General features: G+C 40.4%; 1 protein-coding gene across 1 annotated transcript; it reads left to right on the top strand.

The window, feature by feature from the left end:
• The first annotated feature begins 9,084 nt into the window (after nucleotides 1-9,084).
• On the top strand, nucleotides 9,085-9,777 carry LOC130975017 (uncharacterized). The gene has a single exon (XM_057899852.1). The coding sequence runs from the start codon at nucleotides 9,085-9,087 to the stop codon at nucleotides 9,775-9,777; it is 693 nt and encodes a 230-aa protein (XP_057755835.1).
• Nucleotides 9,778-12,632: the final 2,855 nt, after the last annotated feature.

The raw sequence follows: 12,632 nt of genomic DNA, 5'->3' as shown, positions 1-12,632 counted from the left end.
AGTAACAAACCCCTAAAATATATAAACTGAAGTATTGGAACCTCAGGTTGTTTCTCAAAGGAATTGCAGGGTAGTGTTCTTGTTATTGGTTATGGATTTGTATATTTTGGGGTTTTTGGAGTAAAAAATAAGAAACGTAAGTGACAATGGAATTCAAATGATAAAGCGGTCTCGACAAGGATTAGTGATTAAGGATCTTTATCCTTATTACTAACCATAATATGATAATTGCAAGGATCAATCCCACTAAATCATCCTCTAACTAATGGTAAAGGAAAGTCAAGTGAGCTATATCAATCCAAGTCCATAAATCCTAGCTTCCCACCAATTGGATTAGTGAGAACTAGAGTTAATGGCTATCAATCATCAATCACTTGGACATTAGTAACTCAAGAAATCCTAAGTTACCTTCGCAAGCCAAGAACACAAAATTCTACTCTAAAAACCTTCCAAGCATTTCACCAAATACTTGGAGGGCACAATAGAAAAGCATAGTAAAATCACAACAAGAATAGAATAAAAAACAATCAAATGCAAAGAATTAACAATAACAATCAAGAAAATCACAATTATCATGAATTATCTCAAATTGCATTAAAATAGAAACAAAAGAACAAAAGTAGATCCACAACAAAGTATGAGAATTACATGAATTAAATCACAAAGCTAGATAGAGGAGGAGTAGAGGAGCAAGAATTGATAGAGAAAAAGTGAATCAAAGCAAGAATTAAACCTAGATCTAAGGAAGAACTAAACCTAATCCTAAAACTAAACTAAAACTAGATCTAAGTGTAATGAATAATGGAAAGATGGAAAGAAGATGCATTCCCCTTCAATCCTTAGTCACTTTAAGAGTTTTGGCACCAAAGTTGGTTTGGATTGGGCCCCATAGCCTCTGTGAATTCGCTGGCTCTGTTTTTATTAAAAAATCATATAGCAGCACCAACCCGTACGCACACAGCATGCGTACGCGTCCATGGGCCATTTCGCAAGGTGCGCGTAAGCACCTGGTGCCCGTGCGCATCTATGGGAGAGTTCAATCCTTTGGCTTTTCATGATCTTCTCCACTTACATGCTTCCTTCCTTACTCCTTTGATACATTCCTAATCTTTTTCAACCTGAGATTACTAACAAAAATATCAAGGCATCTTATGGGATTAAGGAGGAATTAAAATTATCTAATTAGAGACCCAAAAAGCATGTTTTTAAACTTAGGCGCAAATAAGAGAGAGATCACAAAATCATGCTAATTTATTGGCTAAACATGGGAAAAGGTTAGCAAAATACTCTAAATTCAACACAAGATAAACCTTGAAAATAGGGTTTATCAATGTCCTCCTCCATGTTTATCTCTAAGTTTTCCTCTTCTTCCTCTACACCAACAATCTTCTTCCCTCTTGCTTCCCTCCTTAATCTAAGGAAGGTCCTCTCAGGTTCAGATTCAAAGGAGGTTGAAGCTCCTCTTCTTCTACCTGTCATACAATCAGCAGAGCACACAGCAAGAGAAAAGTAAAGAAATCACTCTTGTTAAGATTACTGTTAGTGTGAGTGACGCAATTTATCAAATAGTTAGTGGATTAGTTGAATAGGAATGTAAATAACCAAATAAAACACAAGGACATAATAAAGGAAAATTGCTAAAACTGGGATTAAATAATAGAACGAAATAAACAAATAAAAGAAATTTGATCAATCTAGTTATCCTCTAATTTAATCATTGTCAATACAAAATCAATCCCCGGCAACGATGCTATAAAATTGATGCACGAAAACTTGTATCACTACAAATTTCCCTCGGCAAGTATACCGAATTTTGGTCAAGTAAAAACTCACAATAGAGTGAGGTCGAATCCCGCAGGGATTGATTGGTCGAGCAACTTTAATTACTGGAGTGTTCTAGTTAAGCTAAGTAAAGTTGAGTTGAGTATTGCAGAAAATTAAATGGCGGGTAAGATAAATGATAGGGAATGTAAGTGCTAAAAATAAATGGCGAAATATAAATTGCAGAAATCTAAATTGTGGAAACTTAAATGGGAATTTGGGGAGATGAACATCAAAGTAAATAGCAAAAATTAAAGAGAATGGGTAAGATTAGAAATGGGGAATTCATTAGGATTAAGAGATGCTGCATTCTCCGGATCAAGTTCATTTTTATCTCTTCCTAAATCAATGCATTCATTGATCTCCTTGGCAATCTTAATTGATTGGATCCCAATTCCTTGGCAATCCAATCTCTCCAAGCTTGAACAATTGCTCAATTCCTTGATTTAATTGCTCATGGGAAGAGATGAGGTATGGTCACTGATTATACCATATGCATTTCCAAATCAAAGTGTTGGCAGGATTATATGTCTCTATATCCACCGAAATCCCAATTCAGTTCATCATGAGAATGCATTTCTAGCATGATCTCCTCATTCCTCTTCCAAGGTTCCGAGGAGATCCAAGTATGGATAGCCTCTTTTCCAAGACGACTAACCAATTGGATGAAGATCGAAAGCTTTCTAGTAAAATCTAAAGAAAAGAAAGAAAGAAGAAGAATGAAAACTACAATTGATCCATCAAATTACAATAGAGCTCCCTAACCCAATGAAAAGGGATTTAGTTGTTCATAGCTCTGGAAATGGAAAGCAAAAATAAAAAGTGCATTCTAAAGTAAACTAAATTGCAGAGAAAGTAAATATACAGAGTGTTTACAATTTTTGGATCCCCCTGATCCCCCTTTTTCCTCTTAGTTCAAAACTACACCTATATGTAATTCTCCTTTGAGCTTTTATTAGCTCTGCAAGTCTTGGATCTGGACCTTTGATCTTTAGTTGAAGTAGTTACAGTCTTCAGTGGGCTTAGCTTTGCTTGCAGAAAGAAGTTGAGTCAGGCATGGTTCACGTTTAGTCAAGGCGTTAGTGGTGTTAAGGTTAAGTATAAATTCCGGCTCGAAGATGTTAGTGACAATAACTTTGTCACTAACGTCCCAACCCCTTTTAGCTACGTTAATGGTGGACGAAATTGTGATCCATGTTCTAATTATTTTGAGATGAAGGCTTCTAAGGGGCACCAGCTGAATTCACAACTCCGTTCAACTAACCAGCAAGTGTACTGGGTCGTCCAAGTAATAAACCTTACGTGAGTAAGGGTCGATCCCACAGAGATTGTTGGTATGAAGCAAGCTATGGTTACCTTGTAAATCTTAGTTAGGCAGATTAAAATTGTGTTTGGGTTCGAAAATAGAAATAATAAAATAGAAATAATAAAAGGGATAGAATACTTATGTAGATTCATTGGTAGGAATTTCAGTTAAGTATATGAAGAAGCTGTATGGCTCAAGGACGCCTGCCCTCCTACTGCTTCAACTCAATTCTTCTTACTCCTTTCCATGGCAAGCTGTGTATAGGGGTTCACCATCAACGGTGGCTACCTTCAATCCTCTCGGGAAAATGGTCCTCTGCGGCTGTCACTCGCATGGCTAATCGTCTGGAGGCATCACCCATGGCTGATGGCTACATCCCATCCTCGCAGTGAAAACTAATGCTCACGCGCTCTGTCACAGCACGGCTAATCACTGGTTGGTTCTTACTCATACTGGAATAGAATCCCTTGATTCTTTTACGTCTGTCACTAACGCCCAGCACTTGCAAGTCTGAAGCACGTCACAGTCATTCATTACCGGAATCCTACTCGGAATACCACAGACAAGGTTAGACTTTCCGGATTCCCAGGATCCTACTCGGAATACCACAGACAAGGTGAGACTTTCTGGATCCTCATAAATGCCGCCATCTATCTAGCTTATACCACGAAGATTCTGTTGGGGAATCTAAGAGATACACATTCAAGCTCTGTTGCATGTAGAACGGAAGTGGTTGTCAATCACGCGCGTTCATAAGTGAGAATGATGATGAGGGTTATTTACTCATCACATTCATCATGTTCTTGGGTGCGAATGAATATCTTGGAATAAGAATAAGAAAGATTTGAATAAAAGAAAATAGAACTTCATTAATACTTGAGGTACAGCAGAGCTCCACACCCTTAATCTATGGTGTGCAGAAACTCCACCGTTGAAAATACATAAGCAAGAGGTTCAGGCATGGCCGAATGGCCAGCCCTCTCCATGATCAAGTGACCGAATATTCAAAGAGATTAAACTGTCAAAAGATGATATCTAATACAATAGATAAATGTCCTATATATACTAGACTAGCTACTAGGGTTTACATGAGTAAGTAATTGATGCATAAATCCACTTCCGGGGCCCACTTGGTGTGTGCTTGGGCTGAGCTTGATCTATCCACGAGCTGAGGCTTCTCTTGGAGTTGAACTTCGAGTTATGACGTGTTTTGGGCGTTCAACTCCGGATCATGACGTTTTTCTGGCGTTTAACTCCAGACTGCAGCATGTACTTGGCGTTCAACGCCAAGTTATGTCGTCATTCTTCGAATAAAGTATGGACTATTATATATTGCTGGAAAGCCCTGGATGTCTACTTTCCAACGCCGTTGAGAGCGCGCCAATTGGAGTTCTGTAGCTCCAGAAAATCCATTTCGAGTGCAGGGAGGTCAGATTCCAACAGCATCAGCAGTCCTTTTTGTCAGCCTTTTTCAGAGTTTTGCTCAAGTCCCTCAATTTCAGCCAGAATTTACCTGAAATCACAGAAAAACACACAAACTCATAGTAAAGTCCAGAAATGTGAATTTAACATAAAAACTAATGAAAACATCCCTAAAAGTAGCTCAAACTTACTAAAAACTACCTAAAAACAATGCCAAAAAGCGTATAAATTATCCGCTCATCAGTTAACTCTAATGTTAGTGGCACTAACGTGACCACTAACGTAGCCTTTCCTAACCTTTGATAGCGTTATTGGTGCTGACTTCGCCAATAACGCTACACCCTTGCTTTTCTCCCACGTTAATGGTCCACGTTAGAGTTACTAACGTGGCCATCAACGTAGGCATGCCGTGACACAAAGACGTTATTGACACTAACTTTGTCACTAACGTTACAAAACTCCTTCCCTTCCACGTTAGTGCTCACTTTAATGGCACTAACATGGGCATACTGGCCATCTCCAACGTTAGTGACAAAGTTAGTGTCACTAACATTGGCTTCTTATACTCCTTACTCCACATTACCTCCTACATCAGTGGTATTAACGTGGGTAAACTTGGCCTGATCCAAAGTTAGTGACAAAGTTAGTGTCACTAACGTTGGCAATTCTTTTTGCTCCACGTTAGAGCTCACGTTAATGGCGTTAACATGGTTGTTTGTGGCCTTTGCAACGTTAGTGATGTTAACTTTACCACTAACATTGGAGCTTCTTCTTTCTTCCACGTTAGTCGCTACGTTAATGCAACTAACGTGGCAACTAAAGTGGGTTAAGATGGTCTTAGAAGACGTTAGTGGTGTTAACTTTACCACTAACATTGCAAGCTTGCTCCCTTTCCACGTTAGTGGTACTAACGTGGCTACTAATGTGGCTCTTCTATGCTTCATTTGGCCTGAAATCAAACAGACAAGGTACATCAAAGCTTTGTTCTAGATTATGAGATCCTTCATCATCTAAATTGACATTCAATTCATGCATTATTCTCATGAAATCATGTAAAGTTCACAATGTTTGCTTGAATAAAGATATAAGTGCATATTTGCCCAAAAACTTGCTTATTACCTAAGAAAATGCATGAAACTACCTAAAATATGTAAAGAAAAGGCTAGTGAAGCTGGCCAAGATGCCCCGCTTGGAACCACCCTCTACCTCTAATCCTCAAGCCTCTAGCTCTAATGCCTTGCCCTCTCAACCATTACCCAACCCCAAGGGTGGCATCAATTTCATCACCTTGAGGTCCGGCACCAAATTGCAAGAGAGGATTGAGCCAAGCCCAATAGAGATCACTCCAGATGAGGATGGGGTTGAGATAGAAGAGGTTGAATAAGAGGATGAAGCCAAGAGGTAGTTGAAGAGGTGATTGCTCAACCAAAGGGGGGAAAATCTAAAGATGGTGATGTCTTGCAAGAAGCCACTCCAATAACATTTCCTACATTGGCAAGGAAAACAAAGAAGCAAGTTGAGTTAGACCCCAAAATGGTGGAGATGTTCAAGAACATTGAGGTAACTATTCCTCTCTTTGATGCTATCCACCAAGTGCCTAAATATGCAAAGTTTCTAAAGGACTTATGTATGCACAAAGAGAAAATTGGTGAATTATAAACTATACCATTGGGGAGCTCAATTTTCGCTTTAATGGATGGTGTGCCGGAAAAATGTGGTGACCTCGACCCTTGCCTAGTGACCTGCACCATAGACGAAGTCCAATTTGTTGATTGTATGTGCAATCTTGGCGCTTGCATGAGTATTATGCCCTTGTCTGTATATGAGGTTCTAAAGCTTCCGCCGTTGAAGCGGTCGGCCGCCCGGTTTGTTTTGGCAGCCAAAAGCATAATTTCCGTCGTTGGTATAGCGGAGGATGTTCTAGTGAGTATAAAAGGGTTGGTCTTCCCTATTGATTTCCATATTCTCAGGATACCCCCTAGTGACCTTGGTAGGACATCATCTATCTTGCTTGGGAGGCCATTCTTCAAAACCTCCCGGTTCAAATTAGATGCATTTTCGGGCACCTATTCGTTTGAGATCGATGGAAGAAAAGTGAGCTATAATCTTGATGAAGCCATGAGACATCCACCGGAGGATCACTCTATCTTCCAGTGTGATTTGGTTGATAATGTTATAGCCGAAGTTCATCACGATGGCTTTGATGGAAAGAGTATGAATCAAGACCCAAGTGTGGGGAGTTCCCATGTATGTGAAGAAGATGCCTTATCACCTCCAATGATACCAGAAGACAAAGTGTCGAGTTATGAACAACTTGTGGATTTGAAGCCACTCCCAACCCACCTAAACTATACCTTTCTTGAGAAGGACCAAAAGTTCTCCATAATAGTTGCAAGGGAACTTACCTCCCACCAAGAAGAAAACTTGCTTGATGTCTTGAGGAGGAACAAGAGGGCCATTGGGTGGAGCTTGGCAGACTTGGTTGGCATTAGTCCCCAAGTTTGTGAACACCGAATTTTCTTAGAAGAAGGAGCCAAACCCGTTAGACAACCTCAAAGACGTCTAAATCCTGCCATTCTTGAGGTTGTGAAGAAGTTGGTCACCCAGTTTTTAGAAGCGGACATTATCTATCCAATTTCGGATAGTGAATGGGTGAGCTCCGTCCAAGTGGTTCCAAAGAAATCTGGTGTTACTACAATCAAGAATGAACAAAGGGAGCTTATAGCCACAAGAGTTCAAAATTCATGGAGGGTGTGCATAGACTACCGGCACTTAAACATGTCTAGTAGGAAGGATCACTTTCTGTTGCCCTTCATTAATCAAATGCTTGATCGCCTATGTGGTAAATCTCATTATTGTTTCTTAGATGGATATTCCGGCTATTTCCAAATTCACATTGCTCCACAAGACCAAGAAAAAACAACCTTCACATGCCCCTTCGGAATGTGTGCGTATAAGAGAATGCCATATGGCTTGTGCAATGCACCGGCAACGTTCCAAAGGTGCATGATGAGAATATTTGCGGATCTTTTGGAGCAATGCATAGAGGTATTCATCGATGACTTTAGTGTGTATGGGGACTCTTTTGATCTTTCCGTAGACAATCTTGCAAAAGTATTAGAGAGGTGCACTAAATCAAACCTTGTTTTAAATTTTGAGAAATGCCATTTTATGGTTAGGCAAGGTATTGCTTTAGGGCACATTGTCTCTAAGGATGGGATTTCCGTTGATCCGGTAAAGATCATTGTTATTTCTAGTTTGCCTTACCCCTCCTCGGTGAGGGAAGTCCGTGCGTTCCTTGGATATGCAAGTTTTTACCGGCAGTTTATTAAGGACTTTAGTAAGGTGGCGCTACCTCTCTCTAGATTGTTGTAAACGGATGTTGATTTTGATCTAAGTGAAGAATGAATGGAGGCCTTTGATAAGCTAAAAATTGCTTTGACCCAAGCTCCCATAGTATGAGGACCGGATTGGACAAGACCATTCGAGATCATGTGTGACGCCTCAAACTATGCATTGGGAGCAGCGCTAGGTCAACGTGAGAGTAAAATTCCTTATGTCATTGCCTATGCCTTTAAAACTTTAGATGGAGCGCAATCCAATTATACTACCACCGAGAAAGAATTGTTTGCTATTGTCTTTGCCTTGGATAAATTCCAGGCTTATTTACTTGGTTCTAAGGTGGTAGTATACTCGGATCATGCGGCATTGAAATATTTGTTTGCCAAAAAGGAATCCAAACCAAGGAAGATAAGTTGGGTGTTGCTATTGCAAGAATTTGACCTTGAAATCAAAGATAGGAGTGGTTCGCGAAACATAGTGGCGGACCACTTAAGTCGCCTTGAGCATACAAAAGGCGATACCACTCCTATAAATGATATCTTCCCTCTTGAAAGCTTGCTAGCAATCTCCTAAGTTATCCCTTTGTATGCACTTATTGCCAATTACTTGGTCTCTCGCACCTTTCCTCCCGACTTCTCCCAACACCAAAAGGATAAGCTTAAAAGCGAATCTAAATATTATGTGTGGGATGATCCGTACTTGTGGAGATGTGGTGCCAATCAAGTAATTTGAAGGTGCATACCACAATCCGAGCATCAAGCTATATTGGAGGCTTTCCAATCTTCCAAGAGTGGTGGCCATTTTGGTCCTCAAAGGACGGCTTGGAAGGTCTTGGATTATGGTTTTTGGTGGCCTACTATTTTCAAAGATGTTTCTCTCTTTTGCAAATCTTGTCTACCATGCCTTAGATTTGGAAATATCTCCAAAAAGGATGAAATACCCCAACAGATGATGTTATTTTGTGTGATTTTTGATGTTTGGGTATTGACTTTATGGGGCCCTTCCCAAATTCTAATGGTTTCAAGTATATTCTTCTAGCCGTTGACTATGTTTCCAAGTGGGAGGAGGCAATCCCCACTAGAACCGATGATGCTAATGTTGTGCTTTCCATTGTTCGAAATAATATTATATGCCGCTTTGGATCACCATGAGAAATCGTGAGTAATCAAGGTTCGCACTTTTGCAGCAAAAGAATGGTAGGGTTATTAAAGAAGTATGGCATCAACCATAAAGTGCCAACGGCATACCATCCTCAAACAAACGGCCAAGCCGAGGTCTCTAATCGAGAAATCAAGCGCATATTGGAAAAGGTTGTGAAGCCTCACAGGAAAGATTGGAGCTCTAAGCTCGGCGATGCGCTTTGGGCCTACCGAACAGCATACAAAACGCCAATTGGTATAAGCCCATTCTGGTTGGTTTATGGGAATGCTTGCCACCTTCCGGTGGAGAGAGAGCATAAAATGTATTGGGCCGTAAAAGAGTGCAACATAGGGTTTGGGGTTGGGGTCGAAAGGAAGCTACAATCGGTGGAGCTTGAAGAGCATAGATTGGAAGCCTATGAGAATTCGAGGCTTTACAAGGAGAAGATGAAAGCGGTGCATAACCAGCACATAAAAAGGAGAGAGTTTAGAGCCAGAGAACTAGTTCTCCTCTATAACTCTAGGCTAACGTTGATGCCCGGGAAGCTAAGATCTAGGTGGGAAGGCCCATATAGAGTAGAGAAGGCCGAACCATATGGGGTCTACCACCTAAGGCACCCTTCAAGCCCCAACATCTTCAAAGTGAACGGCCATCGGCTAAAGCTATACCATGGGGAGAAAATGAAAAGCACCAAAGAGGTCGAGGTTTTCCTTCTCAAGGATGCACCCGAAGGCGAGGAGAATTGAGCTAATGACCGTCCAACTTAAGGACGTTAAACAAAAGTGCTAGGTGTGAGACACCCCACCAAGGTATAATCCACCCTTTGTACTTAGTCTTTTTGTATATGGCTCTTTTGGTCCCTTATGGCTTTTGTGATTTCTTGATTTGTGAGATTGCATATAGTAGAATTGCTTTTTGCTTGATTTTGGTATCATATTGCTCATGAGGAGTTCACTGATAATGGCTTGTTTGAATTGAGATGTTGAAGGCATGCTTAAGGTTGAGTGTTACATGAGAGTTTTTGATGTTTTTGACCCCCTTAGCATGCATTACCACCATTTTGTGCTATAATTGACACTCCTCATGTGTATGACAAAAAAAGGGAGAGGGCATCCACGTGCACGCGTGCTATGTGCTTGCACGTTGGCATGGTTTCGCAACTCTCTGGTTCAAAAACCAGAGAGTTGCGCCTACATTGTGCCTCTTTTGTGCCAAAGGAACAATTGCAACCCACGCGCGAGCGTGAGCGACGCGTACACGTCGATTGTGAATTTTAAACTCTCTGGTACAAAAAACCCGAGAGTTGTGCCTACTTTATGCCAACTTTGTGCCGGGCGACCCACGTGTAAGCGTGGGCGACGCGTACACGTCGATCGCTATTTTTTGCCATCCACGCGTATGCGTGCTGTGCGCGTACGCATCGATGGTGCTGTACGCCATTCCTGGTACAACCAACCTGAGAGTTAGGGCTACTTTGTGCCTACTTTGTGCCTAAGGCACAAACCTACCCATGCATGTGCGTCCTTGATGCCTACGCATCCCCTCTCTTTCCTGCTACCCATGCATACGCGTCTCCCCCTTTTCTACCTATCCACGCGGACGCGTGGAGTGCATGCACGCGTCGATCCCCTGACGCACCTAAAAGATAGCGTGCCCTGTTTTCACGTCTTCTCCCTATTCCTTTCTTTTATTACTCCATCCCCCTTCTCACATCTTCCACCACTCTTGTCTCCGGCAAGCAACACCGATGGCGACCACCACCGCCTCCAGCAGCTCTACACCTTTTCTCTTCTCTCCCTCCCTTCTACATTCTTCCCTTTTTCCCACTCACATTCCACCTTGATTTCCTTTTCTTCTCAAAGGTACACTCTTACCCCTCCTTCTTATCTCTTCTTCTAAGTTTTCCTTCTTTTATTACTTGCATTTGATTTTTCTTTCTCTTTTCTTCTTATATGCTTTTCAATTACTTTATTCTTGTATGTTTTTTCCTTTTTTTTCATATTTTCCATGGGAGTTGAGCTTTAAGCTTTCTCTTGCTTTGTTGATGCATTTTGTTGTTTCTTGATTCCTTTATGACTATATGGTATTGTATTGATGTTGGTATTTCATTTGAGCTTGTACATGTTTGAGTTTCTCCTACTTGCTCATATTTTAAATGGTGCACACCAAATGTTTGATGAAAGGCACCCATGCCATTTTAGCTCAATTTTGACTTTGTGCTCTCAACTTGGTGCCTCCTCTTCATACACTTTACTTTATTTTTAAGCATTAAGCCTAATTTGCTTCATGTTGACTATTCTCATGCTCATTTCCATGACTTGCTTCTTATTATTGATGCTTGAGTTCCTCCTTATCATGCCTTACTGCATGCTTTACCTACTCTTGCATCCCATGGTAAGTGTTATGCCCCTTGATTTTATTGTTGTCTTGACCACATGTTGCAGCTGTCCTATCCTCAAGACACATCATTCCCTTTCGGCATTACTTTTCACTTGCATGTTACTTTCCATGTTTTGATTATTTGGGTTTAATGTTTCCCTTTTTTCCTTTCTTTTTTAGGATGGCCACCAAAAAAGGCAAGGAGAAGGCGTTGAAGACACCGGCCACTAGAAGGGCAACCCAAAAATCAACCTCTACAGTGCACCCTATCAAAGAAGGCGAAGCCAATTGTCCATATGGATAAATAAGAGAAGAGCAAGCCGACAAGGGATACCGCACGGTTCCCAAACCGCTTCTGTGAGCTCACGTTCCCCGCCATGGTAGATGTAACACCCTAACTATCAAAATGTCACGCTTCCAGCTGCGCCACTCTGATAGATCAAGTATTACGATGACTTTTCTAATATTTAATACTAAAATATAAGCCTGTTTAAAACTCAAAACCGCATAGCATTTCATAAACACTTTTTCGTTGATAACATAAACATAAATGTACATACAAACCAGATACAATACCATAGGATATATATATATATATATATATATATATATATATATATATATATACACACACACATAACACCGGTCTACGAACATACATATCATAATTTCCTATCCCTCTTACAAACTTAATAAAGATAAAGGCGAGGGAAAAATAATAGCTAAGATAATACAAAAAAAAAGAATAAACAGAAAAGGAGTATAACTCTTCTGAAGCTTCATCGTCCATATCCTGAAAAGGAATAACCTGTAGGGGAGTGAGAACGTCGTCCTCGCTTGTTCTCACTATAGGGTCACAGAAATTGTTATAACAAAATACGTAATATAAAACTATTTTTAGAATACAGTGATCATTGCTCGTCTTATGAGTCTTCCCAAAAAAACTTGGGTACACATTAAAAATCCAGAAAATTCCTTTTTGAAGACTTAGTAATATTTTCAAATAATTTAAAACAAAACGTTTTTCCTTTCTTATAAAATCTGAAAAGTTTTTTCTAGACAGTATGAATGACTAACATGTCCCAAACATAAGTTCAATTAAGTCTATGTTGTAAGAGTTTGATTTTTCATACTTTTCTAGACCACAACTATGAAAGCAGTTACCTACGCGGTATAAATGACCATCCCGCTCCAAGCATAGGTTCATTAAGTCTATGCTGAA

Source organism: Arachis stenosperma, chromosome 4 (genome assembly GCF_014773155.1).
Source record: "Arachis stenosperma cultivar V10309 chromosome 4, arast.V10309.gnm1.PFL2, whole genome shotgun sequence".
Taxonomy (NCBI): Eukaryota; Viridiplantae; Streptophyta; class Magnoliopsida; order Fabales; family Fabaceae; genus Arachis; species Arachis stenosperma.
Note: the sequence above shows the minus strand (reverse complement) of the source record. Positions and strands in the feature narration are given on the sequence as shown.